Source organism: Aulostomus chinensis, chromosome 13 (genome assembly GCF_037954235.1).
Source record: "Aulostomus chinensis isolate RoL2024-O1b breed Wild chromosome 13, RoL_Achi_v1.0, whole genome shotgun sequence".
Taxonomy (NCBI): Eukaryota; Metazoa; Chordata; class Actinopteri; order Syngnathiformes; family Aulostomidae; genus Aulostomus; species Aulostomus chinensis.
Window position 1 is genome coordinate 28,184,192 of NC_141332.1, and position 23,587 is coordinate 28,207,778.

Below are 23,587 nucleotides of genomic sequence, written 5' to 3' on the forward strand. Positions count from 1 at the left end.
CACACACACACACACACACACACACACACACAAGTTCACTCACACACACATACACACAGGTTCACTCACACACACACACACACAGGTTCACTCACACACACACACACACAGGTTCACTCACACACACACACACAGGTTCACTCACACACTCACAGTTTCACTCACACACACAGGTTCACTCACACACACAGGTTCACTCACACACACACAGGTTCACTCACACACACAGGTTCACTCACACACACACAGTTTCACTCACACACACACAGGTTCACTCACACACACACAGGTTCACTCACACACTCACAGTTTCACTCACACACACACAGGTTCACTCACACACTCACAGTTTCACTCACACACACACAGGTTCACTCACACACTCACAGTTTCACTCACACACTCACAGTTTCACTCACACACACACAGGTTCACTCACACACTCACAGTTTCACTCACACACACACAGGTTCACTCACACACACACAGGTTCACTCACACACACACAGGTTCACTCACACACACAGGTTCACTCACACACACACAGTTTCACTCACACACACACAGGTTCACTCACACACTCACAGTTTCACTCACACACTCACAGTTTCACTCACACACACACAGGTTCACTCACACACACACAGGTGTACTCACACACACACAGGTTCACTCAAACACTCACAGGTTCACTCACACACACACACACACACACACAGGTTCACTCACACATACACAGTTTCACTCACACAGTTTCACATACACAGGTTCACTCACACACACACAGGTTCACTCACACACACACACACACACACAGGTTCACTCACACATACACAGTTTCACTCACACAGTTTCACATACACAGGTTCACCCACACACACAGGTTCACTCACACACACACACACACACACACACACACACACACACACAGGTTCACTCACACACACACACACACACACACACAGGTTCACTCACACACACACGCAGGTTCACTCACACACACACAGTTTCACTCACACAGGTTCACTCACGCAGGTTCACACACACACACAGGTTCACTTACACAGGTTCACTCACACACACAGGTTCACTCACACACACACAGTTTCACTCACACAGGTTCACTCACACACACAGGTTCACTCACACACACACACACACACACAGGTTCACTCACACACACACACACACAGGTTCACTCACACACACACACACACACACACAGGTTCACTCACACACACACACACACAGGTTCACTCACACACACACACACGCAGGTTCACTCACACACACACAGTTTCACTCACACAGGTTCACTCACACACACACAGTTTCACTCACACAGGTTCACTCAGACACACACAGTTTCACTCACACAGGTTCACTCACACACACACAGGTTCACTTACACAGGTTCACTCACACACACAGGTTCACTCACACACACACAGGTTCACTCACACAGGTTCACTCACACAGGTTCACTCACACACACAGTTTCACTCACACACACAGGTTCACTCACACACACAGTTTCACTCACACACACAGGTTCACTCACACACACACAGGTTCACTCACACACACAGTTTCACTCACACACACAGGTTCACTCACACACACAGTTTCACTCACACACACAGGTTCACTCACACACACAGGTTCACTCACACACACACAGTTTCACTCACACAGGTTCACTCACACACACTCACAGGTTCACTCACACTCACAGGTTCACACACACACACTCACAGGTTCACACACACACACTCACAGGTTCACACACACACAGGTTCACTCACACACACAGGTTCACACACACACACACAGGTTCATTCACACACACAGGTTCACTCACACACACACAGTTTCACTCACACAGGTTCACTCACACACACTCACAGGTTCACACACACACTCACAGGTTCACACACACACACAGGTTCACACACACACACACACAGGTTCACACACACACTCACAGGTTCACACACACACACAGGTTCACTCACACACACAGGTTCACACACACACTCACAGGTTCACACACACACACAGGTTCACTCACACACACAGGTTCACACACACACACTCACAGGTTCACACACACACACACAGGTTCACTCACACACACATGTCCACACACTCACACACACAGGTTCACACACACACACTCACAGGTTCACACACACACACACGTTCACTCACACACACAGGTTCACACACACACTCACAGGTTCACACACACACACACAGGTTCACTCACACACACAGGTTCACACACTCACACACACAGGTTCACACACACACACCCACAGGTTCACACACACACACAGGTTCACTCACACACACAGGTTCACACACTCACACACACAGGTTCACACACACACAGGTTCACACACACACACTCACAGGTTCACTCACACACACAGGTTCACTCACACACACACACAGTTTCACTCACACAGGTTCACTCACACACACTCACAGGTTCACACACACACTCACAGGTTCACACACACACACAGGTTCACACACACACACACACAGGTTCACACACACACTCACAGGTTCACACACACACACAGGTTCACTCACACACACAGGTTCACACACACACTCACAGGTTCACACACACACACAGGTTCACTCACACACACAGGTTCACACACACACACTCACAGGTTCACACACACACACACAGGTTCACTCACACACACATGTCCACACACTCACACACACAGGTTCACACACACACACTCACAGGTTCACACACACACACACGTTCACTCACACACACAGGTTCACACACACACTCACAGGTTCACACACACACACACAGGTTCACTCACACACACAGGTTCACACACTCACACACACAGGTTCACACACACACACCCACAGGTTCACACACACACACAGGTTCACTCACACACACAGGTTCACACACTCACACACACAGGTTCACACACACACAGGTTCACACACACACACTCACAGGTTCACACACACACACACGTTCACTCACACACACAGGTTCACACACACACTCACAGGTTCACACACACACACAGGTTCACACACTCACACACACAGGTTCACTCACACACACAGGTTCACACACTCACACACACAGGTTCACACACACACACCCACAGGTTCACACACACACACAGGTTCACTCACACACACAGGTTCACACACTCACACACACAGGTTCACACACACACAGGTTCACACACACACACTCACAGGTTCACACACACACACAGGTTCACTCACACACACAGGTTCACACACTTACACACACAGGTTCACACACACACACAGGTTCACTCACACACACAGGTTCACACACTCACACACACAGGTTCACACACTCACACACACAGGTTCACACACACACACTCACAGGTTCACTCACACACACAGGTTCACACACACACACTCACAGGTTCACACACACTCACTAGACAGCATCTGTGTGTTTCCACCTTCTTCCGTCTCTTCTCCTCCTCCAGTTTCCATTTTGTCTCATTCTTCTTCTCACACCTCTTCCTCCTCTTCTTCTCTGGCTGTAATACCAGCGGGAGCTCCAGCAGAGGCCTCCACCTCCCCACTGCTGCCCCTCAGGGACACCCCCCATCAGCTGATCATCCTCACACTTGCCTGTGTGTGTGTGTGTGTGTGTGTGTGTGTGTGTGTGTGTGTGTGTGTGTGTGTGTGTTAACACTCCTTCATTCACACTCTAGTCTCTCCCCCACTCGTCACCTCTCCTTTTTTCTGGATTGTCTCTCATTATTTCTCTTTTCTTTTACTTTCTTCCGTCTTTTTCTTTTTATTCATTTTTCTTTTTCATGTCCTTTTCTGAGTCCTTCACTTCCTTCCTCCATCGTCATTGTCTTCTTTTTTATCTCCACCTTTCCATTTGGCATTCCTTCACTCCTCCTCTCATCTGTCCTTCTCGTCTCTTGTACGTGTTTATTTGTTTATGCATCTCATTATTCTTATAAACAGCCATCACCATGGCAACCTGCCACCACTCAGATTAGATGCCTCCACTCCTGTAGCCTGATAGGAAAGAAGAAAGTGTGTGTGTGTGTGTGTGTGTGTGTGTGAGAGAGAGAGAGAGAGTGTGTGGTTAGGGTAAGGGTAACCCAGAGACTCATGGTCCTTCTGGCAGCTGATTGGTTCCTACTGACGTGACGCTCCCATGAAGTTGCTCAGGGACGGTTCAGACTTCATGTCTTGGAAACATCTGATTTCTCGGAGCATGTGACTCATTACATTTCCACCAACATGTTTATATCTGGTTTCCATGGTGACACATTTTGGTCTCTTGTTTACTGGCCTGCGAGAACAGCGGATTTTCACGTTTCCTCTGTGACCTTGTTGACGAGGTCTCACCATCAGTGATGAACCTCCACGGTACTAATGAGACGCCATCTTGTTAGAAACTCACCTGAAACCGTGTCCGATGCTGCGGCCTCATCGACCGTCGAAATGATCTGTAACCGTTAATCACCATCAACACTTCTGTCATGAGCTCCAGTCAAAGACTCCTGTCACCAGTTGCACTGACTTTGTTCACTAAAGTGAAAATCAAGACAGGGGGAATGACACTGACATCTTTTCTAAACAGGAAGTGCTGTTGAAGCGAGCGGCGGACCTGGTGGAGGCGCTCTACGGGATGCCCCACAACAACCAGGTGAGTTTCACCTTTGACCTTCACTGCCCGGCCAGGAGGGTCCCAGCTGAGGGAGGTTCCCGTGCTGCCTTGGCACTGATTGGTTATCCCAAAAGTCCCACCGCCTGCTGCCCCCCCACTGTGACTGGGGGTTCAGGAGTGGGAGAAGCTGTGAATTTCTCTTTCCCCCAGTTACTGATTTTTCTATTTACAGGCCTCACAATAGAAATTGTTGAACAACTTTAAATTTTTGAATCGAATCAAAAGCAGAAGTGAAATTCCTTTGCCTCCCCAGGGACCCTAAGAATAAAAGTTCTTACTCTTGGTGTTGGTCCGGCTCGGTTCTGAGCTTGTAGGGTCCTTCTGAATCATCAGTTTCACCAGCGATTGGACGAACGCTGACCTGCGACCAGGAGACTGGCGCCTGTTTCATTCCTCTGCTGAGCTCTGTATGTCTGTTTCTGTATGATGGAACCTGAGCTGAACTCAGATCAGTTAGCTTGCAGCTGGGAGACATGAGGACAGAACTCACAGTCCCGATTCACCTCGCTGCCTCTCGTCCTGCAGGAGATCATCCTGAAGCGAGCGGCCGACCTCACCGAGGCGCTCTACAGCGTCCCTCGCAGCCACAACCAGCTGCCGTCTCTCACCGGCTCGGCCGCCCACTCAGGGATGATGGGCGTCAACTCGTTCAGCAGCCAGCTCGCCGTCAACATCTCGGAGGCCTCGCAGGCCGACCAGGGTGAGCGCTCGCCACCACCCACCCACCCTTCTTGGTTTTCAGATTATAATATCTGCAGGTCTGTGTGTGTGTGTGTGTGTGTGTGTGTGTGTGCCACTTACAACCAGAAACATGAAACTCCATGTTTCCTCTCTGGGTTTGGCTCCAGCAGGAAATGTGTGTTGACAGGAAGTAGTTACAGTGGCGCGCCCCCCCCCTCCCCAGCAAACCGCGTCTGCTTTCCACATCAGGCCGCAAGCAAACACCTAACAAGGCCATGAGGTCATGGGAAACCAGTCAGACTCAGGTAGTTTTCGTGCATCAGAACATTCAAGAAGGACGAACCGCCACGGTGAAGACGTGAGTGACATCAGCGCGTTACGGGTCCAATTAGACAGATGAGGCCGGTCATTTACAGCTCAGCATCTCGCCGTCTTCCTGCCGACTCAGCTGGTTCCTCCGGAGTTTGTCCCTCTGACAGCTGATGGGAGGAAGAGGCGGAGGCAGTGACCTTTGCAGTGGCGCTGCTGCATTGAACTTCACTTAAAAACTTGAAACTTGATTTCAGAGACTTAAAGATCAGGGACACACAGGTTACTGTCATTGCCATAGTTACTGCTGGACGGCCTCCAGGAGGTTCCGCCAGCCGCCTGAAACGTAAAGACACTTCAAGAAAAACTGAGTCGTCTGACCAGAAATGCCTAGTTTTACCTGCTGTGATGGTTCCTTCCTGACACTCAGTGGCACCTACGGAGCATGCTCAGACCGCCAGCGCACCAGAGTAATTTGAGTCCTGAGTGACAGGGCAGCGCTTGAGTCCTCAAGGCCACCTCTTAACGCAGGTTAGTTGAGTTTATGTCTCAACACTCAAACTCATTTAATTTTATTTCTGTGTTTCAGTCGACTGTAAATGTTATCGTTAAAGTTCAGGACGCCATTAGTCACATGTGCAGCGGTGACACCTGCAGCTCGCCTGTTTGAGAGCAACGTATCAGCAGAAGTGAAGGCGTCATTCAAGCAGCTAATTGCCCGGCTGCGCCTCCACTCTGCAGCCAACACATGTTTCCATTTGAGCGTGAGGTCGAAGGATGCGGAGGTTCCCACGCCGGTGTGGACCAGGACAAGCAGGAACATTGTTCCACACCAAAACAAATATGGAGGCATTTGTAGAGGAACGCTGGTTCTAATTGAGTGAAGAGATCCGCTTCTTCTCTCACTGCTCTTTCCCATCGCTGGCTCCTCGCCCTCGTCCCTGGGCAGCGCTCCATCAGCTGCTCCTGCTGGGAATAGAGTTGGCTCCAACCAGGAAATGTGTGTGTGTGTGTGTGTGTGTGTGTGTGTGTGTGTGAGAGAGAGTGAGTGGTTGTGCGTGTCCGTGTCCGTGCTCATGCAGTGTGCTACTTGCCACTCGGTTGGCTGGAGGTCGTTGGTAACCCAGGAGCCTCATGAGAGGGTCAAAGGTCATGCTCAATGCTGAAGGGAACATTGATATTCTATGCATGTTGTGACAGGAGGGGAGGGGCTAAGGTACATACAGCGCTGCAGCGAGATGGGGGTGGGGACAGTTGTGATGATGTCATTGCTTTAGTCACAGAAAGGAAGATCACTTCAATCTCGAGTGTTCAGCCATCAACATCAGCAGGAATATGATGAGAGTCAGGGAGGAGGCGTGTTTGTAGTCCAACAGGAAGCGGTCATATCAGGGAGGAGGCGTGTTTGTAGTCCAACAGGAAGCGGTCATATCAGGGAGGAGGCGTGTTTGTAGTCCAACAGGAAGCGGTCATATCAGGGAGGAGGCGTGTTTGTAGTCCAACAGGAAGCGGTCACATCAGGGAGGAGGCGTGTTTGTAGTCCAACAAGAAGCGGTCACGTCAGGGAGGAGGCGTGTTTGTAGTCCAACAGGAAGCGGTCATATCAGGGAGGAGGCGTGTTTGTAGTCCAACAGGAAGCGGTCATATCAGGGAGGAGGCGTGTTTGTAGTCCAACAGGAAGCGGTCACATCAGGGAGGAGGCGTGTTTGTAGTCCAACAAGAAGCGGTCACGTCAGGGAGGAGGCGTGTTTGTAGTCCAACAGGAAGCGGTCATATCAGGGAGGAGGCGTGTTTGTAGTCCAACAGGAAGCGGTCATATCAGGGAGGAGGCGTGTTTGTTGTCCAACAGGAAGCGGTCACATCAGTGAGGAGGTGTGTTTGTGTCCTACAGGAAGCGGTCACATCAGGGAGGAGGCGTGTTTGTAGTCCAACAGGAAGCGGTCACGTCAGGGAGGAGGTGTGTTTGTAGTCCTACAGGAAGCGGTCACGTCAGGGAGGAGGTGTGTTTGTAGTCCAACAGGAAGCGGTCAGGTCAGGGAGGAGGTGTGTTTGTAGTCCTACAGGAAGCGGTCACGTCAGGGAGGAGGTGTGTTTGTGTCCTACAGGAAGCGGTCACATCAGGGAGGAGGCGTGTTTGTAGTCCAACAGGAAGCGGTCACGTCAGGGAGGAGGTGTGTTTGTAGTCCAACAGGAAGCGGTCACGTCAGGGAGGAGGTGTGTTTGTAGTCCTACAGGAAGCGGTCAGGTCAGGGAGGAGGTGTGTTTGTAGTCCAACAGGAAGCGGTCACGTCAGGGAGGAGGTGTGTTTGTAGTCCTACAGGAAGCGGTCACGTCAGGGAGGAGGTGTGTTTGTGTCCTACAGGAAGCGGTCACATCAGGGAGGAGGCGTGTTTGTAGTCCAACAGGAAGCGGTCACGTCAGGGAGGAGGTGTGTTTGTAGTCCTACAGGAAGCGGTCACGTCAGGGAGGAGGTGTGTTTGTAGTCCAACAGGAAGCGGTCAGGTCAGGGAGGAGGTGTGTTTGTAGTCCTACAGGAAGCGGTCACGTCAGGGAGGAGGTGTGTTTGTGTCCTACAGGAAGCGGTCACATCAGGGAGGAGGCGTGTTTGTAGTCCAACAGGAAGCGGTCACGTCAGGGAGGAGGTGTGTTTGTAGTCCAACAGGAAGCGGTCACGTCAGGGAGGAGGTGTGTTTGTAGTCCTACAGGAAGCGGTCACGTCAGGGAGGAGGTGTGTTTGTAGTTCAACAGGAATGTGTCTTTATTTCCCTCTCTGATCCCAACCAGCTCTGAGTGTCTCTCTCCTGCCTGAAAAAAACTTGGATTCTTAATCTGCCTTTTTAATCCATAGTTTCTCCATTGTCCACCTCATCTGCTGCTTGATTGGTCAGGAAAGTTTATTCCTAACCCTTTAGTCCATTCAAGACTCCTGATGGCGCCATCTTTCTTCCTTGCAGGTTACTCCCGTAACTCCAACAGTGTGTCTCCTCGTGGCTACGTGCCAAGCTCCACGCCTCAGCAGTCCAACTACAACACCATCACGTCCACCATGAACGGCTACGGAGCGGCAGGGATGACCAACCTCGGCGTGCCGGGATCCCCCAGCTTCCTCAATGGCTCCACCGCCAACTCTGCTTACGCAAGTGAGTCCAAGTGCAGTTTCTGTGTCAACTCATCTGAGCGTCATGAAGCCGCTGATGTGTTCAGACCAAACGTCAATATTTGACCTGCAGGGTTCATACACACATGTGATCATACACACGTCAGCACAAACGATGAATATTCAGCCTTCTCCTCCAATGGGGGCGGGGGGGGGGTGACATGGAGATTATAACAATTACAAGAAGAAATAATAACCAACGCTTACATGAACGAGTGTAGGGATGAAATGATGAGTTCAGATCAGCTTCAGCAAATGAACACATGAAGGTTCGTGTCACGTCTGCCTCAGGATGAACGAGTCGCTTCATGTTGGTCTGAACACATCCGTCTGATGCAGCGAGGCCTGAATCGGGTGGGGTGTCAGCGGAGCGTTTGATTGGTGCGTTCTCCTATCAGGACCAGTTCAGACTGAAAGAATAATCAAAGTGAGAGAAGCTGCAGGAGTTGATGAGCTTCAGGAGCTGCGGGTCCAAACTTTCTGCTCGGCTCTGATGAACACGCCTGCAGTCGTAGTGCCGGCTTAGAAGGCGCAGGTGTGTTTTGGAGGCCGACGAAGTCGAAACGCGCCCGCGGGGAGCCCTCCATTGTTTTGGCTCGTGTATCAAAGAGCTCAGTGAGTCTCAGCGAGACTCGTTTAGAAGGTAGCAGCTCAAAGTGCGCCTCAGTGCCAGGTGATGCTGTCGTCCCTGGCGAGTAAACAAAAGGTGGGCTCACATCTCGCCTGGCTGAGCAGCGCTATCCCTCCGCTGAGGCTCTGAATGTTACACCGCCATGCATTGATCACCTCCTGACTGCCCCCCTCCATCCCTCCTCATCCTCTCCCCCTCTACTAACCCACTAACATCCTCACCGCATCCTTCATGCTTCCATGCTTTGGGCGGCCGCCATTACCATCAGCTGGAGAGAGAAACAAACAGGATGAGCCAAGAAAGACGCCGCAACCTGACGGTTGCTGGCACCAACCAAGAAATCACATCTACATTTCATCTGACTGCTCATCTTTTAACGCTGCAGCGCCGTCGCCATCAGCCTCAGCCAGGCTCTTAAAGGAGCAGTTACTTGGTTAGCCTAGCTTAGCATCAACACTGCGGGCCTGTGTCTGTCCAGGAATTTGCCTATCAAGCTCATTAACATATTCGCAAATAATAAATTCGGGAAATATAAAGTTCAGAAGCAGCAGCTGGTCCAACAGTTCTGTCACATGATCCTCACCAGCTGGTTTGACAAAAACACTGCTCGAAAAACATCCGAATCTCCGCTATTCCCGGGAAGATGGTGCCAAGTAGCTTGAGTGCTTGACTATGTTACATTCAATAATCCAGATAATCAACAACAACAACCTTCCTGGTTCGGTGGCAGTTAGGCAGTTGTCATGGAAACAAACCTCATACTTTATATTCTTTCTGATCCTAAAAATGTCGCAAAAATGTTGAAGCTTCCATCGCTGAGGGAGATGACTTGTTGTGGTTGGAAGTTCCATGATGTCATCAGCTACTTTCAACATGATCTCTAAGTAGTCTGAGTTTACACCTGACTCACTAAGGGCAACGGTGATGGCATCAGCATGCAAAAACGTCTGTGTTTGTCAGGACATGCATCACGCTTTAGTTTCTCTGGTGCAAATATTGACTGTTTGCTTCCTCATTGTTCCGTTGGCGTTCTTCCAGTCTGTTCATTCTTCTGGAAACCTCCCTGTTCTCTGTTCTGCAAAGCCCACCCTTGATTAATTTTGGTCTGAAATTTGTCTGAAGAACTTTACCTGTGGATTTCAGAAGGACAAGTTTTCTCAAGCTAACAAGCTAACAGGAGTGAGCTAACAGGCTAATGCTGTTTCTGAAGGGTTCCATGTTTACATCCCACATCTTTAGGTGTCTAAAAGCAGACAAAGTGGTGATTTCACTGTGAGCGTGACTGGCCAATCGTAAGGCAATGTTTTTCCTTCCCTTGAACACTAGGGGGCATAATCCAAATCAGTGACACCAGGCTGTATGGAAACAAGGCCTTCGAGTGCTTTGGAGGGGCAGTGACACTTAAGTTGCAACGATTCGAGGTATCCGCATGGAAAAATGTTGTCACTGGTGAGAACCCGCCATCTTGGCAAGAACAGAATTTCCAGAACGCGGCCATCGTAGTTGTTCATCACTTGTACATGTAGGATGTGGCGGCTGAGTAAAAAGGCTAATTTTACCCAAAGTTGAGTTTTTTGCTGCCAGATAAGAAGCTCGCCATGGCGCTCTCCATGTAAACAACTCAAAATGTTGCTGTGTCAGGAAAACTGTTTGATGGGCACCGGCATGTATGAATACACATGGTATCCCAAGTAGCTCGACTCCCAACAGGCTCGTACTAAGAGCTAACACATGCTGACCGGAACGTCCTGAACTAGCGCTGAATGACATCTTTGTGGGCGGAGCAAAATTTGTTACGCCTCCTCGGTTAGGTGGCCATTCTCTGGTGTTCATGACTTCAGCACAAGCTCAGCTGAGAGAACATGTTCATCTGGTGTCAGAGGTCAGTTTAGGACATACGGGAAGTGTGTTGATGATCACACACACCTGACACATTCACGAGCACACACACTCTCTTAGGGGTTGGCGTGGATGACACCACCACTGCTTGCGTTTTATCTTCCTTCAAGTTATGGATCAACTTTGGCGGGCGTGTGTGTCGGCGCATGTTTGTTCCTCTGCAGGGAGCCATCCCCCCACCCCTGCATGTCCCGCCTCATCTCCGCCCAACCACTCACCTCCTCTGTCCGTCTGCTCGTTACCTGCAGGACCCCTTCCTCCGTCCTCACCTCCTCCTCTCCCTCTCTTCTTCCTCTGCTCCCGTAGGCCCTTATTCATTCTCTCCTGTCCATATGGTTTCTACAGTCAAACAGAAGAGCGCCTTCGCCCCCGTCGTGAGGCCACAGACCTCCCCGCCCCCCACCTGCACCACCACCAATGGCAGCAACCTCCAGGGTGAGCATCCCACCCCCCTCCTCCCGCCTGCCTGTCAGCACCCCTGTCCTCTGCTGTCCTCGTCCATGTCCCATCTGGACAGACGAGGACGTCCAGCGTCGCTTGTCACATTGACACCTGGTTTGTACACCCGCAGGTCGAAGTTGATCCATAACGCCTGGGAATGTTCGATTCCACTTCAGCACGTAAAGTGTCTTCATTAGGTTTTTAGATAAAGGGTCAAGGACGGAGGCTTGTTCAAAATGTTACAAACTGTGTTGAAAGTTTGAGAATCAGCAAAGAAACAACTGAAACAACTTCCCACAAAAGTTAGATGAGAATCCAAAAGTTTCCTTTTAAATTTAACTGCATTTTGTGGGCGGGACTTATGCTGAAAGGTGTAAGATGTGCCTCTATTGGTCAGTTTTCAGCAAGTCCTGCCCACAAATCTACACTCAGCAAACAAGACTTTATTTATTTATGGTCTCTATTTTATTTAACTTGAACTAAAACATCTGTTTAATCGCCGTGGCAACAGTTGTACTTTTACACACCTGAAATATCCAAAAGTAGAAATACAGTTTCTAATGATCCAAAACATGTACATCATGTACAAGGACCAGGAAATGTGTGTGTCTCCACTCTTCCACACAATTCAAGTCACCACGCACCGAAGAAGCAGTTCTTCGTTCTATAAAACATCTGGGAGTTTCACGCTTTTTTCCTCTGAGAAGACATTTTTTTTTGGGGACGTTCTCGTCTCCTGATTCCAGGGTCTGGGGTCAGAGAGCGTCGCACCATGTACAGGTTGGGATCTTGGGCTTTAGGAATAAAGTTTGTTGTGATTTGACATCAAGCAGGTCGAGTTCATCACACTCTTGATCAGAAATAGACCACATAATTTATTTATTTATTGTCTTTATTTAACCTGGCCAGTCCTGTTCAGACACAATGACTTTTTCAAGGGAAGCCTGGCCAAGACAGCAGCATAGAAAAGTTGCAACAATTACAAAACACACAGAAATCACACAGCAACAGAGATAGAATACACCACAAAGTAGAAGCAACAGGTCCAAGGCTCCGTAATCCCATTAAAAGAAGAACAAGTGCGGTATGACGCTGCTCCAATTGCTCTCACACGAGTTTCAAAGATCCAAGGTTGATGAGCTCTTTAACTTTAGAGTTCCAAGCAGGTGCAGCATATTTAGAGCAGTGCTTACCAAAGTCAGGATTAACTTTGGGCACATTTAATACATAAAACTGGTTAGAACACAAGTGGTAATCGCTTTGGGATTTGGAGAAATAATTACATAAATAGTGGGGGAGCAGACCCACGGCAGCCTTATAAATGAAAATATGCCAATGTACAAGGCGGCGTGCTGCCAGAGGTGGCCACGCCACTCGAGCACATAAAGTGAGTGAGGGCTTTACATCCAGTGACAAACCTTAAGGCACCATGATACTCGGTGTCCAGAGAATGCAGACAATTTGCAGGCGCATAAACATATAAGAGGTCACCATAATCAAGTACAGGGAGGAAAGTGGCCGCAACCAACTTTTTCCTGGTAGAAAAAGAAAAAGATCTGTGACGGAAAAAGAATCCCAGTTTCAGTCTTAATTTTTTTACCAGGTTTTTGACATGTGGCTTAAAAGGAAGCCGATCAGCGATGAAATGCTGAGACACTTATAGCAGGACAGAAGTTCAGTCTCACACCCTTGTAATGACAAAATGCTGGGAGGAGACACAGGTCCTTCCCCACCACTGGAGAATATCAACAGTTTAGTTTTGGCAGCGTTTAAGACAACCCTTAATTCAATAAGCTGACTTTCCACAAGGTTAAAAGCAGTCTGTAAGTTGCCAAGGCCCTCAGCAAGAGTGGAGCCACAACAGTATGTAACTGTGTCATCAGCATAAAAATGAAATTTGGCATTTGGGATGTTTCTGCCCAACGTATTTATGTAAATAACAAACAAAATCGGGCCCGGAACGGAGCCCTGAGGCACACCAGTAGAAACATTTAGCAGTGTGGATGAGCTGCCTTCAAAGTAAACACATTGTCTTCTATTGCACAAGTATTTATCAAACCAGCTGACGGCCTGCTCAGATAGCCCTACGTCAAGCAGTCGTCGCTTCAGAATAGAATGATCGACTGTGTCGAAGGCCTCAGAAAGGTCAACAAAGAGAGCTGTACACAATTTCTTCCGATCCAGCCGTTCTATTACATCGCTGGTGAGTCTGAGGGTGGCTGTCATTGTGCGATGTTGTTTCCTGTTGCTGGATTGATAAGGGGAGAGAATGTTGCAAGTATGAAAGAAATCCTTCAACTGGTCATTTACTAGACCTTCAACAGGCGACGTGCTGAACATGGCGTCTGTCGGCCACCTGGTGGCAACCTCGGCAATGTTGTGTCAGATGCTGAGTCTTGATGAGTTTCGCCCTGCAGTGACAAGCTGACGCCACTTGACAGACGTTCATGAGACGTGAATTTCTGCTGATTCTGACCGATTGTGTTTGTCTGCTCGTCTTCCAGCCATGGCGGGTCTCATCGTCCCGCCCATGTGAGCTGCCAAATACAGCCAGACTCCACCCCCCCATACCCCAGAAATGATGGCCCCGCCTACCTGAGAAGCCACAAGATATGAGAAATCCTTCCCATCATCCCTCAGCTGGACCGACTGACTCCATCACCGCACGAGAAGCTTTTGTTTCCCACCAGCTGTGATGATCATGTGACCAGGCTGCCGATGAGGTCACTGCACCTCGGATTGGTTACAGGACTGTTCAGTGAAACAGGAAAGGCCTTTCCAGACATCCTCAGCAGAGGCTCCATCAGCGGGGGTCATAGGTCATGAGGGATGGAGGGGGGTGGGGTCTGCCGTACTTCCTGTTGTTAGTATTGTTGTTGTTGTTGTTGATCAGGTTTGACTTCAGAAGTCGCCTGCAGGGACTCGACAGGTCCCTGATCAGTTTGAACCACTGTGAGACAGGAGGAGGCGTGTCCACCAGAGCTTCTGTTCACACCAACGCCACTGAGAATTGGATGAAGTTGTCACCTGAACCGACCAATCGGTTTCCATCCCGGTCACCAGAATGAATAACAAATTGTTGTTAGAAACGTGGGTTTGCGTCTCTGCAGGCCGCCGTGATGACGAGTCTGCGGAACCCTGCTTCGACCTTCATCCCGTTTGTACCTCAGTCAGTTCGGCAGAAGTCGGAACTGAACTCAGAGATGCTCCTTTTCTGCCGACCTCTTCCGAGAACCGCTTCAGAATCCAGTTCTAGAGAAACTTCAGAACTGAGAACACCAAGTGACCTGTGAGCTGGTGTAGCGTTCTCTGAACTGGCACTAGAACTAGAACCAGAGTACCAGGGTCACACTACCTCTGCGCGACTGGTCCTGATTGTGATTGTCCAGATTGGTTACCCCGGTAACAGCAGAGACAGTCAGTCGAATCGACTCTCAATAAACGGACTCATCATCCGTCGCCGTGAAGACTTTTAGTTTCAGGTCTGAAGTTGTTCTGCACTTTATCAAGTTGACTCAGCAATTTCTTCAGAAGGAGTCACATGATCATCAGACACTCCAGACCCGATCAGGTGCTGCGGCGCTGTATTCCTATGACATATGCAACACCATATGCCAGGGCGGTGGGAGGGCGGTGGGAGGCGGGCCAGTGGCGATCGGTCTCTTTCATCTCTCCTCCGTTGCTTGTAACCTGTCCGTGTCGTTGAGAGTTGACTCGGCTCCCCTAAAACGTGACACACTGCTCAACTGAATGAGAGCTCCTGCTTTGCCGCCGCGGTGACGATTTTGTCTGAAATCAGCAGAGGACAACAGGTGACTGGCGGTCGGCCAGCAGCGGGGGTTGGTTGTTCAGGCTGAAACCTCAGAGACGGAGCGCTCCTTTGATGTTAGTCGTTCTGAAGCAAAAACTCTGGTGAGTTGGAGCTTGAAGTGAAGTTCTCGGTGGACACAGAACCTGAATCGGACCAAGTCCAGAAAGCAGTAAAAATCTCAAGTTTGAAAACCGTCAGACGGACTTGATGAGGTTTTTCACAGAAACCAGAACTGATCGCCTCTTCCAGCATTTTCCTTTCACTTCCGTTACTTTAACACGCGCGTCGTTGAAGTGGAGGAAATAACAGGAACATTTTCTGAAGAACAGAGCGACACTTGTTCTCCAACTTCCTGCCAAGTTACTGCCGTGTCTTTATTGTGCAATCAAGTTAAATCAAAAACTCTGAGGCCAGAACAACCGACACTGGTATCACAAAGATCTGTCAAATAAAGCCCCGCCCACCAGAGCTGGAGCGATCACATCAACACGCAGGTTTCCTAGAGATCGAATGAATCAATTAATCTGATTGGTTGAACAATAAAGACACAAAGGTGACGTGTTTGCTTCCTTTCATTCGGTCGACTGCTTCAGACCCAGCAGAGCTCTTCTGGTTGGCAGTGGTCGCATCACCTACGTACCAGGTTCTTCTTGTTCTTGTGCTTCTTTTCTATGTATTTATAAAGTTTCTGGAGTTTCTTTGTGATTTAGGCCTGAACGATAGTCTCAAATATAAATGTACACACATTTGATGTCTTAATACCTTTTAGATATTGTAAAAAGAGTGATCAAGTGAGAGGAATTAACCCTTTTGTAAAAACAAAAAGAGTCATGACATGTTCACCCTGTTTTTCAAAAGCAGGACGTACAAACGCTTTCATCACTTTTGTATAAAACTGCTTTTTCCGATATTTAACTTTTTTGTAAACAGCATCGTTTGTGTTCCTGGTTCTTCCCGTCCTTCGTGTATTATTGTGAAATGTATAATCATGTTATTTCTTAATGCACTATTTTTGTTGGGGCACTTAAAGAGAGCAAATGCGTCTTAGCAAAAATGTTAAAAAGCTATAAGTTTTTAAAAAAAAGCGCTAGAAGGATATGCACCAATACATTTTTTCACCGTTTTCAAACGGGAGAAAAATCCTTGTCATGTGAAGATTTTCTTTTCCAGAACTTAAATATTCCACCACTGTTACTTTGACTCTGCCAGTCTTGTGGTTTTGGTGTTTCGAGGCAGTTTTCGAGCCATCGTGTCATTGGAGCCGTTCCTGGTCCTCGTGTTTGTCGGCGAGGATGATTGCACAATTTACAAACTCTCAGAAAAGGTCGGGGGTCACCGGGATGTCCATGGTTCTCCTTATTGCTCTGAGCTCAGATCATTTATGCAACTGTTCTGTAACGTTAGCTTGTGTTCCTCGCCGAAGAGCTGCAGCGTTGGAGAGGAGAAGAGCAGAATGTGGAGCCTGATGCCATGACGATGGGTCATGTGACACGTGCAGTTGTTTCTGTTCAAGTCATTGATTGATTGATTCTGCGGTTCAACTGACAACTTTGATTTTCCTCTATCAAACTCATCAATGGACAGTGCTACGCTAGCAGTTAGCTAATTGGTTTGAGGGAGAAAGATCAAACGTGAAAGAAGCTGATTCTGTAGTGTCAAACAGTGCCCCCAAAGGAACATAAGGGAACTGCATTCGCTACAGAAACAAGATGGACGTCATCTCTCCTGCTCCGACTCACCTGACAACTGCGAGACTCAGGCGTCACAGTTTCGAGGAAATGTTGCACTTTAAAAACATTTATTATCATAAAACCATGAAATATATGACATCTGAAGAGTCCACGCAAGTGTAATAATCACGAGAAAACAACAGTGAATACAGTTTTAAGATCTGAATCGTCACAGCGCTGAAAGACTTAGGTGAAGAATGACGACGGAACTGAGGAGGTAAAAGAACAGTTGTGCCTGCAGATTCCGTCCTTCGCAATTTCAAGAAAACTTTTATGATGACATGAAAGAGCAAACACTAGAAATTGAAAGTCTATTCAAACTCAGAGCGCGTTAGCGTTAGCATTAGCCACGCTTCCATTCAGGTGCTTTTTGAAGTGTCGCAGTAAAAAAGGGTTGATTGAAATGAAAAAACTCATCATCCTCAATTTTGACACTCACGGGACAAAAAAAACGGAGGATGAAACGCATATTTTACCAAATATGTTTCTACATTTAAGTTTTTAACTTCAAGTGGCAAGAAAGGAGCACCAACGTTTTCGACCCAATTTGTTTCTGCCGTTTCTCTCCACGCCACCGCCACTGAATGACTGCCAGATTGTTTGATGGGAAGCAGGCGACAGTGATTGAACCGTCCTGGAGAAATTGATCCCCGTTCATTTCACGACCTTGAATGCATCGTCCTCCGCTGAACATGGAGGAACTTTATTCTGAGAGAAACATAAATCCTCTGACGTCCATTTAATCACTGAATCACAAGTTTTTGTGGCGGCGACGAGCAGCAAGGTGACGTTTCCACAGATTCAACCTTTATGCAAATCCAGCAGGACGAACGTGCGAGTCGCTGCACTCCAGCAGCCAGACGCCGCCGTGTCGCGTCTGAGCATCGACACTCATCTTCCAGCGCCGTTGCTAACGATCCTTCAGTGTCACGGTCATAAGAGTTCAGCGTTCTGGTTTCCAGACAAGGTTTTAAATCTTTTTCAATGTGAACGAAGGCAGAAGTTCTGCATCTTTGTGAAATATGAAGTATATCATCAAAGTATATCAAAGCACAATGTTTAATTAAATCCTTTAGAAACGGAGGGTTTCTGTTCCGCCGGCCATGCTGTAAATACATGCATGTTTTTTTCCTGTGATCAGTGCTTTTGTACAGAAACGGTCTAATAAAGATACATTTGGCTTGAAACTGACGTCTGCTGCCTCATGAGTGAATGCGGACGCGACCGAGCTGCAGGTGAGCGACTGGCTGAAGGTGGCCTGAAGGCAACATGGATGGCAAGACTCAATTAGAAGATGAATGAATGTCCTGCGCACTGTCAGCAGAGGAAAACTGGAGTCGCAATGAGGAAACACTACTAACTAACAAACACTTCGCCTATGATCCAGCAAGAACCCTTCACTCCTACGATGCAGCTTTCCTGTTGGTTCCTAGAGTTCTAGCAGTAGAATGGAGCCAGAGCCTTCAGCTATCAGGCTCCCCTCCTGTGGAACCATCTCCCAGTTTCAGTCCAGGACCCAGACCCCCTCTCTAGGTTTAAGAGCAGACTTAAGACCTCCTTGTTGATCAGGCTTATAGTCAGGACTGCTTAGGCTGGCCCTTAGATCTGCTGCTATAGGCTCACACTGCTGGGATCTCCCATGATGCACTGGGCTTCTCTCTCCTCCTCTCTGAGGTTGATGCTTCAGTAACTGGTAGATGTAATGACTGGTAGCTAGTTTATGATTGTTATTGTTGTTGTGTCTTAACTCCCCCGTCCTCCGTCCCTCTGCTGTTCTCTCTGCTTGTCTTTCTCCTTCACGTCCCCGTCTGTCAGTCATCCTCTCTCCCTCCGTTCTCTCTCTATCCCTCTCTTTTTGTCACTGTCTCTTCTCCATCTTTGTCCCTGTCCTCCATCTCTCTCTCTCCCTCCAGCAGGTCAAAGCAGACGTCCGCCCCCACTGATCCTGGATCTGCTCCACCTTCCTGCTGGTAAAGGAAGGGTTTCTTCTCTGCTGTCTCAGATGTGCTGGTTCATAGAAGGAGGAAGGTTCTACACCTGCTCTACTAGGAGGGAGGTTCTACACCTGCTCTACCAGACGGGAGGTTCTATACCTGCTCTACTAGGAGGGAGGTTCTACTCCTGCTCTAGTAGGAAGGAGGTTCTACACCTGCTCTACTAGGAGGGAGGTTCTACACCTGCTCTACTAGGAGGGAGGTTCTACTCCTGCTCTACTAGGAGGGAGGTTCTACTCCTATTCTAGTAGGAGGGAGGTTCTACACCTGCTCTACCAGGAGGGAGGTTCTACTCCTGCTCTACTAGGAGGGAGGTTCTACTCCTGCTCTAGTAGGAGGGAGGTTCTACACCTGCTCTACCAGGAGGGAGGTTCTACTCCTGCTCTACCAGGAGGGAGGTTCTACTCCTGCTCTACTAGGAGGGAGGTTCTACACCTGCTCTACCAGGAGGGAGGTTCTACTCCTGCTCTACTAGGAGGGAGGTTCTACTCCTGCTCTAGTAGGAGGGAGGTTCTACTCCTGCTCTACTAGGAGGGAGGTTCTACACCTGCTCTACTAGGAGGGAGGTTCTACTCCTGCTCTACTAGGAGGGAGGTTCTACTCCTGCTCTACCAGGAGGGAGGTTCTATACCTGCTCTAGTAGGAGGGAGGTTCTAGACCTGCTCTACTAGGAGGGAGGTTCTACACCTGCTCTACTAGGAGGGACGTTCTACACCTGCTCTAGCAGGAGGGAGGTTCTACACCTGCTCTACCAGGTGGGAGGCTCTACACCTGCTCTACCAGGTGGGAGGTTCTACACCTGCTCTACTAGGAGGGAGGTTCTACTCCTGCTCTACCATGTGGGAGGTTCTACTCCTGCTCTACCAGAAGGGAGGTTCTACACCTGCTCTACCAGGAGGGAGGTTCTACACCTGCTCTACTGGAAGGGAGGTTCTACTCCTGCTCTACTAGGAGGGAGGTTCTACACCTGCTCTACTAGGAGGGAGGTTCTACTCCTGCTCTACTAGGAGGGAGGTTCTACTCCTGCTCTACCAGAAGGGAGGTTCTACATCTGCTCTCCCAGAAGGGAGGTTCTACTCCTGCTCTACCATGTGGGAGGTTCTACTCCTGCTCTACCAGAACGAGGGTTCTACACCTGCTCTACCAGGAGGGAGGTTCTACACCTGCTCTACCAGGAGGGAGGTTCTACACCTGCTCTACTAGGAGGGAGGTTCTACTCCTGCTCTAGTAGGAGGGAGGTTCTACACCTGCTCTACCAGGAGGGAGGTTCTACTCCTGCTCTACCAGGAGGGAGGTTCTACTCCTGCTCTACTAGGAGGGAGGTTCTACACCTGCTCTACCAGAAAGGAGGTTTTACTTCTGCTCTACTAGGAGGGAGGTTCTACACCTGCTCTACCAGGAGGGAGGTTCTACTCCTGCTCTACTAGGAGGGAGGTTCTACACCTGCACTACTAGGAGGGAGGTTCTACTCCTGCTCTACTAGGAGGGAGGTTCTACTCCTGCTCTACCAGGAGGGAGGTTCTATACCTGCTCTAGTAGGAGGGAGGTTCTAGACCTGCTCTACTAGGAGGGAGGTTCTACACCTGCTCTACTAGGAGGGACGTTCTACACCTGCTCTAGCAGGAGGGAGGTTCTACACCTGCTCTACCAGGTGGGAGGCTCTACACCTGCTCTACCAGGTGGGAGGTTCTACACCTGCTCTACTAGGAGGGAGGTTCTACTCCTGCTCTACCATGTGGGAGGTTCTACTCCTGCTCTACCAGAAGGGAGGTTCTACACCTGCTCTACCAGGAGGGAGGTTCTACACCTGCTCTAGTAGGAGGGAGGTTCTAGACCTGCTCTACTTGGAGGGAGGTTCTACTCCTGCTCTACCAGGTGGGAGGTTCTACACCTGCTCTACCAGACGGGAGGTTCTACACCTGCTCTACTAGGAGGGAGGTTCTACTCCTGCTCTACTAGGAGGGAGGTTCTACTCCTGCTCCAGTAGGAAGGAGGTTCTACACCTGCTCTACTAGGAGGGAGGTTCTACACCTGCTCTACCAGGAGGGAGGTTCTACTCCTGCTCTTCTAGGAGGGAGGTTCTACTCCTGCTCTAGTAGGAGGGAGGTTCTACACCTGCTCTACCAGGAGGGAGGTTCTACTCCTGCTCTACCAGGAGGGAGGTTCTACTCCTGCTCTACTAGGAGGGAGGTTCTACACCTGCTCTACCAGGAGGGAGGTTCTACACCTGCTCTACCAGGAGGGAGGTTCTACTCCTGCTCTACCAGAAGGGAGGTTCTACACCTGCTCTCCCAGAAGGGAGGTTCTACACTTGCTCTACCAGGAGGGAGGTTCTATACCTGCTCTAGTAGGAGGGAGGTTCTAGACCTGCTCTACTAGGAGGGAGGTTCTACACCTGCTCTACTAGGAGGGAGGTTCTACTCCTGCTCTAGTAGGAGGGAGGTTCTACACCTGCTCTACCAGGAGGGAGGTTCTACTCCTGCTCTACCAGGAGGGAGGTTCTACTCCTGCTCTACTAGGAGGGAGGTTCTACACCTGCTCTACCAGAAAGGAGGTTTTACTTCTGCTCTACTAGGAGGGAGGTTCTACACCTGCTCTACCAGGAGGGAGGTTCTACTCCTGCTCTACTAGGAGGGAGGTTCTACACCTGCTCTACTAGGAGGGAGGTTCTACTCCTGCTCTACTAGGAGGGAGGTTCTACTCCTGCTCTACCAGAAGGGAGGTTCTACACCTGCTCTCCCAGAAGGGAGGTTCTACACCTGCTCTACCAGGAGGGAGGTTCTACTCCTGCTCTACCAGAAGGGAGGTTCTACACCTGCTCTCCCAGAAGGGAGGTTCTACACTTGCTCTACCAGGAGGGAGGTTCTATACCTGCTCTAGTAGGAGGGAGGTTCTAGACCTGCTCTACTAGGAGGGAGGTTCTACACCTGCTCTACTAGGAGGGAGGTTCTACTCCTGCTCTAGTAGGAGGGAGGTTCTACACCTGCTCTACCAGGAGCGAGTTTCTATACCTGCTCTAATAGGAGCGAGGTTCTAGACCTGCTCTACCAGGAGGGAGGTTCTAGACCCGCTCTACTAGGAGGGAGGTTCTACACCTGCTCTACAAGGAGGGAGGTTCTATACCTGCTCTAGTAGGAGGGAGGTTCTTCACCTGTTCTACTAGGAGGGAGGTTCTACTCCTGCTCTGCTAGGAGGGAGGTTCTACACCTGCTCTACCAGGTGGGAGGTTCTACTCCTGCTCTACTAGGAGGGAGGTTCTACTCCTGCTCTGCTAGGAGGGAGGTTCTACACCTGCTCTTCCAGGTGGGAGGTTCTACTCCTGCTCTACTAGGAGGGAGGTTCTACTCCTGCTCTGCTAGGAAGGAGGTTCTACACCTGCTCTACTAGGAGGGAGGTTCTACACCTGCTCTACCAGGTGGGAGGTTCTACACCTGCTCTACCAGGTGGGAGGTTCTACACCTGCTCTACTAGGAGGGATGTTCTACTCCTGCTCTACCATGTGGGAGGTTCTACTCCTGCTCTACCAGAAGGGAGGTTCTACACCTGCTCTACCAGGAGGGAGGTTCTACACCTGCTCTAGTAGGAGGGAGGTTCTAGACCTGCTCTACTTGGAGGGAGGTTCTACTCCTGCTCTACCAGGTGGGAGGTTCTACACCAGCGCTACCAGACGGGAGGTTCTACACCTGCTCTACTAGGAGGGAGGTTCTACTCCTGCTCTACTAGGAGGGAGGTTCTACTCCTGCTCTAGTAGGAAGGAGGTTCTACACCTGCTCTACTAGGAGGGAGGTTCTACACCTGCTCTACCAGGAGGGAGGTTCTACTCCTGCTCTTCTAGGAGGGAGGTTCTACTCCTGCTCTAGTAGGAGGGAGGTTCTACACCTGCTCTACCAGGAGGGAGGTTCTACTCCTGCTCTACTAGGAGGCAGGTTCTACTCCTGCTCTACTAGGAGGGAGGTTCTCCTCCTCCTCTGCTAGGAGGGAGGTTCTACACCTGCTCTACCAGGTGGGAGGTTCTACTCCTGCTCTACTAGGAGGGAGGTTCTACTCCGGCTCTGCTAGGACGGAGGTTCTACACCTGCTCTACTAGGAGGGAGGTTCTACACCTGCTCTACCAGGTGGGAGGTTCTACACCTGCTCTACCAGGTGGGAGGTGCTACACCTGCTCTACTTGGAGGGAGGTTCTACTCCTGCTCTACCATGTG

General features: G+C 49.6%; 1 protein-coding gene across 4 annotated transcripts in view; it reads left to right on the forward strand.

Annotated features, from left to right (window-relative positions):
• The window catches only part of LOC147251600 (transcription factor COE3), a 150,235-nt gene extending 131,666 nt beyond the window's left edge, over positions 1-18,569 (forward strand). For 2 of the 4 annotated variants that reach the window (XM_086222404.1, XM_086222405.1), the window contains exons 14-18: positions 4,646-4,711; positions 5,258-5,432; positions 8,677-8,862; positions 11,755-11,844; positions 14,355-18,569. In XM_086222404.1, coding sequence (XP_086078530.1) covers positions 4,646-4,711; positions 5,258-5,432; positions 8,677-8,862; positions 11,755-11,844; positions 14,355-14,386 — 549 coding nt within the window. In that variant the 3' untranslated portion in view covers positions 14,387-18,569. Of the gene's footprint in view, positions 1-4,645; positions 4,712-5,257; positions 5,433-8,676; positions 8,863-11,715; positions 11,845-14,354 lie in introns of all 4 variants that reach the window. The other 2 variants (XM_086222402.1, XM_086222406.1) reach the window with 2 other exon arrangements.
• The last annotated feature ends 5,018 nt before the right edge of the window (positions 18,570-23,587 follow it).